This window comes from Hyla sarda, chromosome 3 (genome assembly GCF_029499605.1).
Source record: "Hyla sarda isolate aHylSar1 chromosome 3, aHylSar1.hap1, whole genome shotgun sequence".
NCBI lineage: Eukaryota > Metazoa > Chordata > Amphibia > Anura > Hylidae > Hyla > Hyla sarda.
This window is the reverse complement of record NC_079191.1, coordinates 3,060,912-3,078,014: the sequence shown is the minus strand read 5'-3', so window position 1 is coordinate 3,078,014 and position 17,103 is coordinate 3,060,912. Positions and strand designations below refer to the sequence as shown.

At 41.8% G+C, this 17,103-nt stretch overlaps 1 protein-coding gene across 1 annotated transcript in view; it reads right to left on the bottom strand.

The window, feature by feature from the left end:
• LOC130360466 (vomeronasal type-2 receptor 26-like) overlaps positions 1-5,634 on the bottom strand; it is a 43,774-nt gene extending 38,140 nt beyond the window's left edge. The window contains exons 1-2 of the mRNA XM_056562955.1: positions 5,332-5,634; positions 1,936-2,724 (exon numbers count right to left, since the gene is read on the bottom strand). Of these exons, the coding sequence (XP_056418930.1) occupies positions 1,936-2,724; positions 5,332-5,634 (1,092 nt within the window). The remainder of the gene's footprint in view (positions 1-1,935; positions 2,725-5,331) is intronic.
• Between the last annotated feature and the right edge of the window lie 11,469 nt (positions 5,635-17,103).

Here is a 17,103-nt window from a genome sequence, read left to right as displayed (position 1 = left end):
CAGTTAACTCCCCTGCATTCCTCACCTCCCTCCTTGTTTGCTTCCAGTCCATGTATGGGTTAAAGACTTATGAAGTTGCCAAATAAAGAAAAGTTTATCAGGAGGTGAGTCGTGACTTGTGTGTTTCTACTTCTTTGCTGAGATTCATGCATTATATCAACTGGCTCCGGAAAGTTAAACAGATTTGTAAATTACTTCTATTAAAAATCTTAATCCTTCCAATAGTTATTAGCTTCTGAAGTTTTCTGTCTAACTGCTCAATGATGATGTCACGTCCCGGGAGCTGTGCATGATGGGAGAATATCCCTTGCATGATGGAAGAATATCCCCATAGGAGCTGGACAGCTCCCGGGACATGAGTCATCAGAAAGCAGTTCGACAGAAAACAGCTACTCAACTTCAGAAGCTAATAACTAGGAAGGATTAAGATTTTTTAATAGAAGTAATTTACAAATCTGTTTAACTTTCCGGAGCCATTTGATATATAAAACATTTTTGCCTGGAATACCCCTTTAACTTAACTGTGTACACACCTCTGCACCACCTTATATGCACTGGAGTGGCTCATTAAAGAAGTGCTACACCTGCTGTGCCTAGGTCTTAGCCTTGTTTGTCTTGGATTGCTATTTTTACTTTATATTCATTTTAATAGATTCCCAAGGCCAGGCTTTCTTCAAGATGACACCACAAGCCAATGCTGCTTTTAACAGTGTTGGTTTGCGGCCAATTGTCGACTGTTACTTCAGAACACGGCGCAATAAATGAGTCCTCATACTGGCCCCTATGCGGTAAAATAAAAAAGTTATAGGGGTTAGAAGATGAGAATTTTTAACATATAAATTTTCCTGCATGTAGTCATGATTTTTTTCCGCAGTACAACAATATCCAACGTATATAAGTTGGGTATCATTTTAACCGTATGGACCTACAGAATAAAGTTAAGGTGTTATTTTTACCGAAAAATGCACTGCGTAGAAACGGAAGCCCCCGAAAATTGCAAAATGAAAATTTTTCCTAAAATTTGGTCGCACAATGAATCTTTTTTTTCCATTTTGCCGTGGATTTTGGGGTAAAATGACTAATGTCACTGCAAAGCAGAATTGGTGGCGCAAAAAATAAGCCATCATATGGAATTTTTTGTGCAAAATTGAAAGCGTTATGATTTTTGAAGGTGACGAGGAAAAAATGAAAATGCAAAAACGGAAAAACCCTTCATCCTTAAGGGGTTAATTGATGTGAACCCCACAAAAAAAAGCTGCATAGTTTAATATGCCAAGGCATATTTTTAGTCTGAAGTTCTATGTCTTCCAAGCAGCCTTTATCTAGCCTTGGTGGAGACAGTTACCAGGACACTGCACATTAGCCACATGTGCTAAAGGGAAATTTAGTATACTGTTTTGGAAGTTATTTGGGTACTATGCATCCAACATAAGACCAAACCTATCAATAACAATTTGTTAACAATTTGTTAAGATTTGTGTGTTAACTTTTTCTAAAGTCACCCCAATGTACACCAAGACGTCTCGCTCATGTTTAAAGTTCATTGCAAGGAAAGACAAAATGTAAGATTCTAGATTGGAGTGGACCTGATACCTTGAATTCAGAGATCTGAGGCTCAGGCCTAGATACACTTTGTTGAGTATCAAAAATCTGAATAAACAGATCATCTCATGTAGCTTGCAAGGTGTGATTGGGACAGCAATTGTGTGGACTCTATTGAAAAGAAAAAAATATTCTTTAATGTGTCGTCTGGAGTTAGAAAAACATGTCGGCTTTGCTCTAAAATTGTGCCACACACTGGTCGCAGGTTGTTTATGGTTTCGCAGATTCAAAGAACCTATTGACAGATGTGGCTGAATTTCGGGAAGAAACCAGACAGGTTTTTCTAGACAAGCACTATAACAATGAATCTATTGAACTCTAGAGTCAGCCTACCCGCCAAGGTTGGAAAGGTGTCAGCAGATTGTTGGACTTGCTGGTGGCATACATGTCATGAAGAGAATGTGCCATGGCATAAACTGCAGTGTAGATGGAATAACAGCTCCTGAAGACAAAGACATGAAATATTGATAAAACATCATCATTTAAAGTTTCATTCCCAATGCATATGGGATAAGAATCACTTCTAGATGTTGAGAAGGTGCACAAGGCAAGATATTCCCAGATGTTTCTTACCAAGTTGTCACCTGGATATTTTATGGGTTTTATGCTATAGAAATATTCCCTGAACCCCGGAATCTCTCCCTCAGGAGAAGAAAGGGACAACGTTCCATTAAATGTTCTTCTTATTTGTAGACGTTGTAATTCTGAGACCCGGGAGAAGGAGGAAGATGTGATCCAAATTTTTGGTTTCTGCTTTTCTAAGGCAAAATATCGAACAAAAGCATCTGCAAGGTTTACACTTAAGAACGCCACAGTCACGTTCGTTGAGCTTTTATTGATCGTGTCAATTATCTTTTTATGGTAATAATCAGGGGAATCGTCCCTTAATATAATAAAGAAGGCCACACAGCCCCTCAAGTTTACAATCTCCTTCTTAAACATTTCACCGGCGATCTGTCCGGTGTCGTCATCTGATACAAGGATTCCAACCCATTTCCAGCCTAAATGTTTCACCAATTGCACAATGGCATCGATTTCTGATAATTCATTTGCGGCTGCCTGGTAGAATGATGGAAACTGATCGGTTGCTGTAAATACTGAGGTCATGGTGCCGTAACTTATCTGCCGGCGCAAGAGGACAATTCATTATATCTGAATCACAATGACAAAACATTACAGGGACTGGACACATGAGCAGCCATATTACCACACTAGACGTGCAACCACTTCCCCTGATGATTCAATGTCTGGGGCTGAAGTAGATACAGATATGAATGTTCTCTGGTTCTCAGTCTAAATTTACTGAAACTACAGTACAGGAACTTCACAGGTCTGTTACTGTTGTGCAATGTGCCAAATGTACTCACTTTGTGGTGGCTTCTGTGATACAACACTGGAAATGTAGCATCCAGAGAAGTCTTCTTGACTTGGCAGAGAGAAAGCACTGAACCAATTGATTGGTCCACAAAAGATTAGTGTAATTCAGAAAGGCCCTTGTTCAGCATTCTCCTTCTAATGATCGCAACAGGCAGGTTTCCAGTGCTGCACTCTGGCCACTGGGAGCAGCAAGCGCAGAGCTAATGGGCCCCGGCCTTACTGACTGCATCCTCTTAGCTGGTATATTTTAGGTTGCTTGTGGACATTACTTGTGATAACAGCTCAAATATTTGTCTTGAACTTTCTGTCTAAGTTGCCTTATGTTTCTCTGACCCCCTGACTGTTAATTGACCATTCTTTTGCCTGAAGATTTGTGCCTTATATACCATCTGAATTGCTTTTGACATCATATGGATTAGTTTATTTGTACTTTGCAATGCCCTTGGTTTTTGACAAGGCTTTGAATCCTATTATGGGCAGGATCCTCTCTCCTGTAGAGTGTAAGCTCTTATGGACAGGGTCCTCTCTCCTGTAGAGTTCAAATGCTTATGTACAGGGTCCTCTCTCCTGTATAGTGTAAGCTTTTTGTATAGGCTCTCTCTCCTGTAGAGTGTAAGCTCTTATGGACAGGGTCCTCTCTCCTGTAGAGTGTAAGCTCTTATGTACAGGTTCCTCTCTCCTGTAGAGTGTAAGCTCTTATGTACAGGTTCCTCTCTCCTGTAGAGTGTTAGCTCTTATGTACAGGGTCCTCTCTCCTGTAGAGTGTAAGCTCTTATGCACAGGGCCCTCTCTTCTGTAGAGTGTAAGCTCTTATGTACAGGATCCTCTCTCCTGTAGAGTGTAAGCTCTTATGTACAGGATCCTCTCTCCTGTAGAGTGTAATCTCTTATGTACAGAATTCTCTCTCCTGTAGAGTGTAATCTCTTATGTACAGGGACCTCTCTCCTGTAGAGTGTAATCTCTTATGTACAGGGTCCTCTCTCCTGTAGAGTGTAATCTCCTATACACAGGGTCCTCTCTCCTGTAGAGTGTAAGCTCTTATGTGCAGGGTCCTCTCTCCTGTAGAGTGTAAGCTCTTATGTACAGGGTTCTCTATCCTGTAGAGTGTAATCTCTTATGTACAGGATCCTCTCTCCTGTAGTGTAAGTTCTTATGCACAGGATCCTCTCTCCTGTAGAGTGTGATCTCTTATGTACAGGGTCCTCTCTCCTATAGTGTAAGTTCTTATACACAGGATCCTCTCTCCTGTAGCGTGTAAGCTCTTATGTATAGGGTCCTCTCTCCTGTAGAGTGTAAGCTCTTATGTAGAGGGTCCTCTCTCTCGAAGAGTGTAATCTCTAATGCACAGGATCCTCTCTCCTGTAGAGTGTAAGCTCTTATGTGCAGGGTCCTCTCTCCTGTAGAGTGTAAGCTCTTATGTACAGGGTTCTCTATCCTGTAGAGTGTAATCTCTTATGTACAGGATCCTCTCTCCTGTAGTGTAAGTTCTTATGCACAGGATCCTCTCTCCTGTAGAGTGTGATCTCTTATGTACAGGGTCCTCTCTCCTATAGTGTAAGTTCTTATACACAGGATCCTCTCTCCTGTAGCGTGTAAGCTCTTATGTATAGGGTCCTCTCTCCTGTAGAGTGTAAGCTCTTATGCACAGGATCCTCTCTTCTGTAGAGTGTAAGCTCTTATGAACAGGGTCCTCACTGATGTAGAGCGTAAGCTCTTATGTATAGGGTCCTCTCTCCTGTAGAGTGTAATCTCTTATGTACAGGGTCCTCTCTCCTGTAGAGTGTAATCTCTTATGTACAGGTCCTCTCTCCTGTAGAGTGGCAGCTCTTATGGACAGGGTCCTCTCTCCTGTAGAGCGTAATCTCCTATGTACAGGGTCTTCTCTCCTGTAGAGTGTAATCTCTTATGTACAGGGTCCTCTCTCCTGTAGAGTGTAATATCTTATGTACAGGGTCCTCTCTCCTGTAGAGTGTAAGCTCTTATGTACAGGGTCCTCTCTCCTGTAGAGTGTAATCTCTTATGTATAGGGTCCTCTCTCCTGTAGAGTGTAAGCTCTTATGTACAGGGTCCTCTCTCCTGTAGAGTGTAAGCTCTTATGTACAGGGTCCTCTCTCCTGTAGAGTGTAATCTCTTATGTACAGGGTCCTCTCTCCTGTAGAGGGTAAACTCTTATGTGCAGGGCCCTCTCTCCTGTAGAGTGTAAGCTATTATGGGCAGGACCCTCTCTTCTGTAGATTAACACTTAAAGTAACTCGGTGACAATGACCACATCATATATAAGTTAGTTCCTCTCTGTAATCCTCTATATTGTGTATAAAACATATCCTGTAGCAGCAGAGTGTACGTACAAACCTGCGGGTACCTGTATATCCCGGCCAGCTGTGATATGACGTACGATGAGGCGGCGGTCACCTCTCCTATGAATCCCACCATCTTTCTCTGGTTCCAGCAGCTGTAGTTTGGGATGATCTGCCGACCCCCTGACATTATCCGGAACGTGCTGTACACCGACTTATGGACATTGGCGCAAGAGTCAAATATCTGGTAACCCAGAGAGATATTGGGAAGAAACTGCAGGTTCTTATTAATCTCTTCAAGGGTAAAGAAGAAAACCAGGAGGTGGCGATAGAACTGCAGAGAAGGCCTGAAATTCATAGAGATTGCTGCTTCAGAACATCTTGGAGAGCAGTCAGATAACAAGTCACACTTTTATCCACTTACCGACCACATCTAGGGAGTCTTGGTTTGTAATTAAATGTAGGAGGCCATGGTATATATAAAGTGTTGACTTGTATAATCCCACCGATCATCAAGTCTCCGTCCTTGTAGTAACCATCCAGATGTTCTCTTCCCAGCATGCACGCTTCAGAAGAAGAAGTCACTGGGAGATTCTGTAGTAATATGAAGAGTAAGAGAAGCATCTTAGGTCTGTAGAGAAGAATTGTGACTAGTAAGCTGTGGACTGTGGCTCGGAGCTCGGATGAGGCGTCTGGAGGGTCTGGGCAGGGGGCCGGCACCATTAGAGATAAAGGACAGAGCAGATGGCAACCACAAGGCAGCTGTTCCTCTGTGTGAGGACTGTGAGCGGTGCGGAGCCTTTATAAGCCTAGAAATGATTATTTAAGAAGATGGAGGAGTGAGAATAATAACCCTGACATGTGCAGAATAGAACCCAGGCATTATCATAATTATCCACTGCTGGAAATGGCTCAAATCTCTCTCTACAAAACACAGAACTTATTTCATTTTAGCTGAAGATATTTTAGGTTTTGTTGAAAAATGCAAAGAGCTATGGGGCAGATGTATCAAAATCTGTGTAAAAGTTGACCAGATGCCCATAGCAACCAATCAGATCACTTCTTTTTTCTTTTTTTTTAAGAGGCCTTGTTGATAATGAAATCTAGAGAGAGGGAGGAAGGCGCCTCATGTGCGGGATCAGTGGATCTTGCAGGTGGGGGTAGGGGACGGTGTTTCCCAAGCCGCTTACCAAAGTTGGTTGTGCGCCCACACACAACAAGGTTAAGAGCAGAAGAGATATAGAAGAAGGTCCACTGCAGCCCTCCTGGGTAAGAGTAAAATCAAAACCGAATGACCAGGGAGTCAGGAGTTTGTCCGGCGCAGAGAGGAACCATCAGACAGCCAAGTAAAATCAATGGATAAATCCATTGCATCTAATAAATCCATTGATTTTATTTGGCTTCCTGACGGTTCCTCTCTGCGCCAGACAAACTCCTGACTCCCTGGTCATTCGGTTTTGTTTTTGTTGATAATGAAAGAAGCGATCTGCTTGGTTGCTATGGGCAACTGGTCAACTTTTCCTCTGCACAGGCTGTGATAAATCTCCCCTTATAAGATTTACAACAATAAAATAAAATGGTCGCACACCAGTAAGTCTACCTAACATACGCTCCTCCTGACCTCCCCAACCCCTCCACCCTTTAAGTAGTTATACATATGTGGTGACCCAGTAGAAGCAATTAGTACTTAGTATATGTCACATGACGGGGTGGTGTAGCTAGACTGATGCTCCTTTGTTACCCAACCCAAACCTTTTGTCATAGAAGCTTTTCCTGTCTGAAAAGTGCAGGGATGAGACCTCTGGACACTAGGATTCTGTGAAGCAACTTGTAAACTTTTTTTTTAATTTCTGGTGCAATTCTAATAAACTGCATTTACTTGCGCACAGCTTGGAATGTTACAGCTTTTAGTCAGATGAATGGATATTTGGTCATTGTCCTTTTAAATCTAGTGTTATTGAATTTAGTAATCTTGGGGTTCTTTTGAGCATGTGTAGGAGTGATTTCTAATACAGATGAGCATGTTCTCTGGTGCTCAAGTTCTCAGCTCAAAGATACTGAAATTACTGATAAGGATCTTCCCAATATGTAGAAATTTGTAAACTTTTCTTTAATTACACAACAGTGTATTTAGGGAAGAATTTCTGAAGTGACAGTCAAGCATTACTAACTCCGACTGTAGAGATAAGTGAATTCAGACAGGTCCTTGTACAACTTTCTCTTCTCTAAAGAAAATAGATAGATAGATAGATAGATAGATAGATAGATAGATAGATAGATAAAATCAATAGTTCGGTAAGGATCTATGGAGTTTATGGCCACATAAAAAATACCAAAGGTGTAGGTGTCCTGTATGATTTGCAGAAAAATATTCAAGCAATGCAATTCATATGACCTGGGCTGACAAATAAAAATAAACCCCAGGTCTACGATCGAGCTTTTTGATCTAGCATAATTCATATCTATACAACAAATAAAACAGAACAATCCAAATATACAGTTCATTAAAATAAACAATTAATATAGAGATAATGCAGTCTACCTAACAGCCTAAACAATCTAATCATAAAGTAATGTCAATATTTGATTAAAGGAACAATCAATATAAAGATAATGCCAACTACCAACTAAACATCTCAATCTATATAAGCGTACAATGTAATCTTATAATATCAAACTATTTGAGCAATAAGACTGCAGTGTTAAAATTCAAAGAATATTCAACAAATAATCCCATGATATCAGCCCTAAGGATTCAGCAAAATATCATAAATAACAAGTCTGTGATCACACTACGCCAAAGTACAGATATTGACCTATAAGATATTTCCTTCGCTTGAGACCAATTCACTTTATTTATCGCTTATTGATTTCCTTACCTTGATAAACTCATTAGCGTTATTACATATTATGTTTTATGCACATTCAATACCCAATTGGTCCCACCCTGACTATGGCATGTATGTACATTCCTAAAAGAGTTATTTCTCTATGTGGTTCGGACAAAAAGTTTCAGTAATCTGCAGAATTCACCGAAAACCCCAATCTGACACATGGTTAACAACTACGATTAGAGATGAGCGAATCAAATCTGACGAATCCGAATTCGTTACGAATTTCAGGAAAAATTTGATTAGTAATGAATGTGAATATCGCTGTGAATTTGATCACGCAAATCACGGCATTAAACTCCATTTAGTGCGGTCCAGGCTTCAGGGGCATATAAAATGGTGGATCCACATGTGAGGACATGCGGAAAGGAATCCTGGGAAGGCGGGAGCAAGGGCCGGCGGGATGACCCTGAATCACATGCAGCATTCAGCCTATCAGCAGCCAGCCACCCCTGTGATGTCACAGCCCTATATAATCGGCAACCATCTTGTGGCCAGTCGCATCAGCGTTCTATTACAGAGAGAGAGGGACAGACAGCAGTGTGTGTTGCACAGAAAAGCTTTTTTACAGCAGCGATTCACCTCTAGCCCAAATCCAGCCTATCAGCCTAAAAGCACTGATAGGAAAGGGAGTGAGATTGAGAGAGAGAGTGCAATTTTGGGTGTAGTACACAGTGACTGTGTGCTGCAGCACTGGTGTGTACAACAACTGAAAAGCTAATAGTAGCCAGCTTGTTAGGGTGAGCAGAGCATTAAAAGAGTATTGTCCTCTATTAAGTGTAACCTGTGTGTACATCTAAATGGTGTACTATTTTGTTCCTGTGAAAGTCTTAAAGGGGTGCTCCGGCGCTTAAACATCTTATCCCCTATCCAAAGGATAGGGAATAAGATGCCTGGTCGCGGGGGTCCCACCACTGGGGACCCCCCTGATCTTGCACGCCGCACCCCATTAAAATCAGTCCCCGGAGCGTGTTCGCTCCGGGTCTGATTACTGTCGATCACGGGAACCGAGCGTTTTGACGTCACGGCTCCGCCCCCTCAATGCAAGCCTATTGGAAGGGGCGTGACAGCTGTCATGCCCCCTCCCATAGGTTTGCATTGAGGGGCAGAGCTGTGATGTCACACAGGGGCGGAGTCGTGACGTCACAACGCTCCGTCTCCGTGATCAACAGTAATCAGACCCGGAGCAAACACGCCCCAGCGGCGGGACCCCCGCGATCAGGCATCTTATCCCCTATCCTTTGGATAGAGGATAAGATGTCTAAGCACCAGAGTACCCCTTTAAGGGCCTAGATACTGTGAAAGGCCAGGCAAAAGTACCCACCTGCTGGTGTTGTAGACAAATATTGTTTTTAAGCATATTGAAGCGCATTGTCCTCCCCTCATAAGTGCATACCACATACGTACATCTAAGCTGATAAGTAGTGGAAGGATTTAGATTTGAAATAGAAGTAATTTACAAATCTGTTTAACTGTCTGGCACCAGTTAATTTAAAAAAAAAAAAGTTTTTCACCTTAGTACCCCTTTAATTTATGGACACTGAAATTATGTGTTTTTACATCCATTATATCCCTTTTAGTATACATTTCCCTGCCCCCACGGTCTAAAGCTTAGTTTCAAACACAGCCAAAGTAGGCGTGGCTAAAGAACCTGTTTTTCCACTTTATTTGAGGAGAATAGACGGACACTAAGCCAAAGGGGTGGGGCATTAGGGGATTTTACTGGAAAACATATGGCCCTCTGTCTCTTTTTGGATCTTCCTTCAACAGGGGAGCATCTCCTGCTCCTTAGCCTGGGATGGATAAGTATATTGATTGTATCATTTCCACACTAAATATCCATGCATCACTTGGTTAGATTCAGGCTAGTTTGCTAAACATAGAGTATGTACTATTGTATTAATGCTTGTATATATGTCTTATTTGGTTTAGCTAATTAATGTTTTATTAAATGCTTTCAACTTTGCTGGTTACCGAGTGATTGTTAATTTGGTGGGATACACTGCTGGTACAAGACATTTCTGCCAAAATACCTGGTACAATTATTTCATAGTTGTACAAAACTTAATCAGTGTTTCTGGGTGTTTACAAACATATTTAGGCCCTATACATTTAGCCGATACTTCCTGCTTCTGTTTCATACAGTTGGTGGCCATTTTGGGGACTCAAAGAAAGCACATGGTCGGGGGAGGGGCATATTTTGTTGTACGCTTATCCTAAAAAACCCCATTGGTGTAGTCAGCAGGATTTGCCACAATAAGTGGAGCTGCAGACAGGATTATCACCCCAGAACCACAACATTAACTTTTAGTTCACACTCAGGCTTCTTATGAATCGCTCTTCCTATGGAGTTTATTTCCGCCTCCAGTGTGACATTCCTTCTTACTTTGTATGTAAACTTTGCTAGAAACTGCTGTACTGGACCTTTTGTAATTCATCGATGCTTTTGACACCGTGAATTTGTTTTGCATTATATTGCACGATTCTTTTTGTAACACGTATTTGTTTTTTTTTTATTTATTGTACGTTCCCTCCCCCTTCCTTTCCCTTCTCCCTCCTTTTTTCCCACAATAAAGTTTTATTAAATTTTTTTCATTAATAAACAACAATAGCATACTTTGCCGGTGGAAAACAACACATGTAAGAGTAGTGTCATCAATAATCATAATAACAAAAACAAAGGCACAAGCGTACTTCGCGGTCATGACTTTTCCCTCGAGAGTTCCAATCGAACAACAATGCAATATAAAGGGAAATCAGGAAACAGTCCCTCTACCTGATAAAGAGGCGAATTCAGCAAGAGGATTAGAGGTATGCGGGCCAAATTCACGATGGGGCGAAGTCTTATGACTCAGGGAAAAGATAAAAAAGTATCACATTGATCCACCGATGGCCTGCGCCAAAGAAAGGTACCCGGTGCACACAGGGACCGGGTCTCAGGCAGGGATACATGTGTCAATGAATAACAGATGGTAGTAGAAGGCGGAGAAAAAGGGATGAGAGAAAATATAGGTTAGAAGGAACATGCAAGAGATGGAAGAAAGAAGGGGAGGGAGGGGAGCAGGGAGAGAAGTAAGAGGAAGAACAAGAGGTCAGACCAACAATCCGAAGGCATTCCAGGCAGGGCACAAACTTCAGGGTAACCTGGGCAGCCAGTACGAAGGCGTTGATGGTAATGAAACTTATTATCAGGGAGTGGCAGAAGACAGTAGGTTATGAGGCTATGTGGTAATGTACAGGGTTTCAAAGTCATTCGAGGATATGAACTCTGACCAGGATCTCCATAAACTGTGAAAGCGATCTAGCTGATTAAGGTAGTCGGCCATGAGTTCCTCCATCCTGTGTAGATGAGAAACTTCTCTGAGCCAGGCCGAGACCATGGGGGGCACTAATGATTTCCACAATCGAGGGATCACAGTTCTGGCAGCTAATAGGAGGAAATGGAACAATCTCGAGGACGACTTAGGCACTCGGTCCGGGAGAATGGATATTAGGATCAACTTGGGGTCTTTAGGAATCACAGAGGATGTCAGCCTGGACATGATGTCCATGACCTGAGTCCAGAAAGAGTTCAGCGCTGGACAGGTTAGCCATATGTGCGACATGGGGCCACCTGGCTCTCCCCACCGCCAACATACATCAGGGACCATTGGATAAATTCGAGCCAGCGAGGAAGGAACACAATACCATCTTGTAAGTATCTTGTAGTTGGTTTTGTGAGCTTTGCATGATTTCATGGGACCGGTGGCACCACGGAAAGGCACTTCTCCATTCCAAGGTGGTAACAGTGCTACCCATCTACCTTTCCCAGGCTGAGCAAAAAGAAATGGGTGTTACAGAAGTGGCTTCAAGGAGATGTGTGTCGAGTGTGCTGACAGATTTAAGTACTGGGGAGGTGGAGGTACATAGGTGTTCAAAGGGTGTGAGAGACCCGTGTAGGGCCAATCGTTCTCTCTGCGATGTATAGAGGTGTGTACATTGGGCGTATTGAAAAACTTCCACCATTGAGTGAGGGGGGTCGTGGGAAAGGTCAGAAAAGGTTTTCAGGGCAGTCAGGGTCTTTAGAATTTCGGAATGTGGGGGCCTCATCTCTATAGAGGGATAAGAAGGAACGGGAGTGTTGAGCAGGTGGGAAGGCCGGATTGCCAAAGAGCGGCCCAGGGGAGTGGCCCAGGGGAAGGGAGAAAGTGCAGGCGAGACAGGTAGGACTTATATGTCTTGAGTACGGAAGCTGCAATTGGGGGAATGTCAGGGGGGACATTCCTAGCGGTCAGGAGACTAGGTGTCAGCTTGCATGGCTCTGCTTTCAAAAGTCACCCACTGCTTGCCAGGTCGGCGATGGAAACCATCTAGTACCCTAGTGAGGACTGTGGCCACTCCCTCCTTTTTACACCAGGTTCCCTGTCCTGTCCCTCTCTACTCCCTTAGTTTCAAAAATGTTCAATAACACTTTGAATGAGAAACAGGATGTGTCTACTCTAGTGACCAGTGTCAAACCTGGAAAGTGACAATGTATTTTGTATGGCCAGTAACATAAAAAAGAAATAAAAAAAAGCCACCAAAATATAAAAAGTGAAATAAAACCTGATATAAAAAGTAATTTCCTGATGATATTATAGAAACATAGAATGGGTCAGCAGATAAGAACCATTTGGCCCATCTAGTCTGCCCAATAATCTGAATCCTATCACTAGTCCCTGGCACTATCTTATATGAAGGATAGCCTTATGCTTATCCCATGCATGCTTAACCCCTTAAGGGCGCAGGGTTTTTCTGCTTTTGAACATTCGTTTTTTCCTCCTTACCCTTAAAAAATCATAACCCTTTCAAATTTGCACCTAAAAATCCATATGATGGCTTATTTTTGTGCCACCAATTCTACCTTGCAATGACATCAGTCATTTTACCCAGAAATCTAGAGCAAAACCACCAAAAAATCATTGTGAGACAAAATTGAAGAAAAAAAACACAATTTTGTAAGTTTGGGGGGCTTCCGTTTCTACGCAGTAAATTTTTCGGTAAAAATGATACCTTTTCTTTATTCTGTAGGTCCATACATTAAAAATGATCCCCTACTTATATAGGTTTGATTTTGTCGTACTTCTGGGAAAAATCATAACTACATGCAGGAAAATTAATACATTTAAAATTGTCATCTTCTGACCCCTATAACTTTTTTATTTTTACGTTTACGGGGCGGTATGAGGGCTCATTTTTTGCACCGGTACCATTTTTGTATTGATCGGACTTTTTGATTGCTTTTTATTTATTTTTTCATGATATAAAAACTGACCAAAAATACACTATTTCGGACTTTGGAATTTTTTTACATGTATGCCATTGATCGTGCAGTTTAATTAAGGATATATTTTTATAGTTTGGACATTTATGCACACGGTGATACCACATATGTTTATGTTTATTATGGTTACTTATTTTTTATATGGAATTTGGGAAAAGGGGGGTGATTGAAACGGGAAATAAGGAAGGGGTTAATGTGTGTGTTTTTAAACTTTTTTAAACTTTTTTTTTTTTACACTTTTAGTCCCTTTAGGGGACTTTTAGGAGTAATCATTTGATTCCTCATACAGATCATTGTGGTTCCATGAACCATATTGATCTGTGTGCTCTGCGCTCGAATGACAAAGCCTGGTCCTGCCAGGCTTTGTCACTCTGAGTGCCGGAGCCGCCGCAGGAGGAGAGGTAAGCCCTCAGGCAACATCAGCAGTGGATCGCCCACCTGCGATCTAAAGGGTTAATAGCCGGCCACGGCAATCGCCGCATGTCGGCTATTAACGCTGGCCCCCAGCTACAGGAATCCGCTGGGGGGGGGCGGCCGGTATGACGCAGGCTCCCGACTCATACAATGGTTGCCGGTTTGTCCTTGGTCGGCAACCGGTTAAACTCCTTAACTGTATTTCCAGCTCCTACTTCTGCAAGAAGGCAATTCCATACATCCACTACTCTCTAAGTAAAGTAATACTTCCTGATATTACTGCAGAAACATTTGCCCCTCTAATTTAAAACTATGTCCTCTTGTGGTAGTTATACTTCTTTTAACTATGCTCTCCTCCTTTACCGTGTTGATTTCACAGGAAGTTCTTTTATTTTAAAATGTTCTTTCTGTCTGTGTTCCCTGCTGATACCTCTTTCCATGTCAGGAACTGTCCAGAGCAGAAGCAAATGCCCATAGCAAACCTCTCCTGCTCCAGACAGTTCCTGACATGGACAGAGTTGTCAGCAGAGAGCACTGTGGTCAGACTTAAAAAAAAACAACAAAGAACTCAACTTCCTGTGGAGCATATGTCAGCTAATAAGTAATGGAAGGATTAAGATTTTAAATAGAAGTCATTTACAAATCTGTTTAACTTTCTGAAGCCAGTTGAATTAAAAAATATATATATTTCCACCGGAATACCCCTTTAAGAAAGGGTCAGTTTTAACACTTTTGGCCAGGAGTATACAGACTGTGCCAAATCGACTTGTTCATCTTTTCATAGTATAATATATTCTATCTATTATCTTGATATTTTGAATATCTCACAAAGCATGTGATCTATTAGTGACGTGTTCAACAGAATTATTAATAGAGATGGCAAGTCTGGGGGCGGGATGCTAGCCCAAACTATTATCCTACTTAGACAACCTAAGAGGCAGCCTCAAACTGACAGTCCTAGTCGCCTATGGTTGGGCAAAAAGTTACCAATATAGTCCATGTTAGTCTACAAGGATTATAATAAAGTGGACATTTTAGCTGTACTGGATTGATGTCTACTCTTCTTTCTATAAAAAGGTACCAATACAGCAAACAAAGGGTTAACCAGGAACAGGCAAAGATTCAGAAACCTAGAGGGTAGCAAAAGTACAGAACGTCGGGTGAAGGAATAGTCAGGTCACAGGCAAAGGTCAGGTACAATAGATCAGGTCAGCATAAGATACAATAATAAGCACGAGTGCAGGGAAATATCACCTAACACGGGCAGCGACAGAAACAACTTGGAGGTGTGGCTCCCGTGGCTTGGTTTGTATCCAGTCTTGTCCTTAGGTGTTATGCTAGGTTTAGTCCTTCTCTTGTGATGTATTTAGTCCAGGTCTTGGTTTTCTCCTAGTTCTTTGTCTAGTCATTCTGTCATGCTATATTTAGTCCAGGTCTTGGCCTATTGGTTGTGCATGTATCAGGCTTCCTCCAGCATTAGGTAGCCTTGTTATCATATTCCTATTATATTATAGAAATCCTATACTAAAGTTCTATAGGAGAGCATGGCTGCTTTCTTCTACAAACAGCGCCACTCATGTCCACAGGTTGTGTCTGGTATGGTAGCCCAGCTTCAGTGACAGGAATGGGGATGAGTTGGACAATGTAGCCATGTGTCTCTAATTCTGGACATCTCCATTAGGTGTAGAATAAAGGTGACTTTTATGTTTATATTAGATCCTAATCTCCTGAAGTTACATACGGAGACATTCTCCTGTTTCAAACCACCTTCAATATTCCCTTCTTCCCTGACCACTGACTGTTTTTTTTTTTCTGATTTTAAATAGTCCACTTCAAACATATAAATCCCTCTAACCAATACCCCCCCCCCCCGAAACCCCTCACCTGTAATCCCCTATTTTAGGCTTAGTACCATGTCTGACCCATGTGTTCCCAAGGACCAGCCAAAACCATTATATCGCACCCCTAGCTAGCTTGGCTGGTCAGCTGATCTTACGTTGTTTTGTCTGCACCTGTGTAGCTGGTTATTTAATCCTCAGTGTGCCTTTAGTCCTTGCCATGAAAGAAGTTTCTTCCAGTAACCAGCACTATTATTCTCTGTATTTTTGGCTATTGGTTCCAGCTCTCCTTTGTAACCCCACTCTTGCTTAGTGATTTTGTACTTCGTATTTTTTTGTTACCAACCCAGCCTGTCTCACCTTGCTCTTCTGTGTGTTTGTTTAGTTTTCTTTTTAGTTAGTTGTGTGCCTCCAGCTGTTTTCCTACCTTGTCAGTTTTTGTAGTTTATTATTTAGATTTTTTTCTTTCCCTCACCTCACGTATTTTGGAAGGGACCATCACAGTGGTTGTGGACCTGTTGTCTAGGGTGGGTATGCAAAAGGCAGGGACAGAGGGAGTGGGCTAGATCAGGGTTGCACTTTATCCCTTCCCGATGTGGTGCTCCCCTTGCCAAAAAGGAATGATACCATCTCTTATCGCCATCCTCCCTGACTTTCTCATGATCATAAGTGTTGCTCACGAATATTCGCAATGCAAATTTTATTTGCGAACATCGCATATTTGCGAATTCGCGAATATTCGCGAATATAGCACTATATATTTGCAATTACGAATATTCGTTTTTTTTTTCACAGTACACATAACAGTCATCATCCCTCTCTGCTTCCAGCTTGTGTGGTGTAAAGAAGGCTCTAATACTACTGTGTGAGACTGGCGTGCGAATTTTCGCATATGGGAAAATAAATGCAAATATTACAAATATACGAATTTAGCGAATATATGACGAATATTTGTCCATATATTCGCGAAATATCTCGAATTCGAATATGGCCTATGCTGCTCAACACTGATCATCCACAGACCTGTCTATAACATGTCTCCAGGATCAACAAGGAGAATATTTCCCCCAACCCTATCTCTCCTCTCTCACTCTCCATCCCCCTCCCCCTCCTCCACAACACACCTAAGGTCTACTCTCACCTTCAACCCAACCCAACAATCCCTATTTCCTATCCATAGGGCTACCTCCGATCGGACATGGTGCCAGCCTGTACAATATAAACAATGTACTTTTACATACTGTACAGTATATATATATATATATATATATATATATATATATATATATATATAAAAGCAAACACGATAGCGCAGCACTCTCCATGTGGTGAAGAAAAAATTATTTATTGGCTCACATCACAGCAATGTTTCTGTCCTCTCA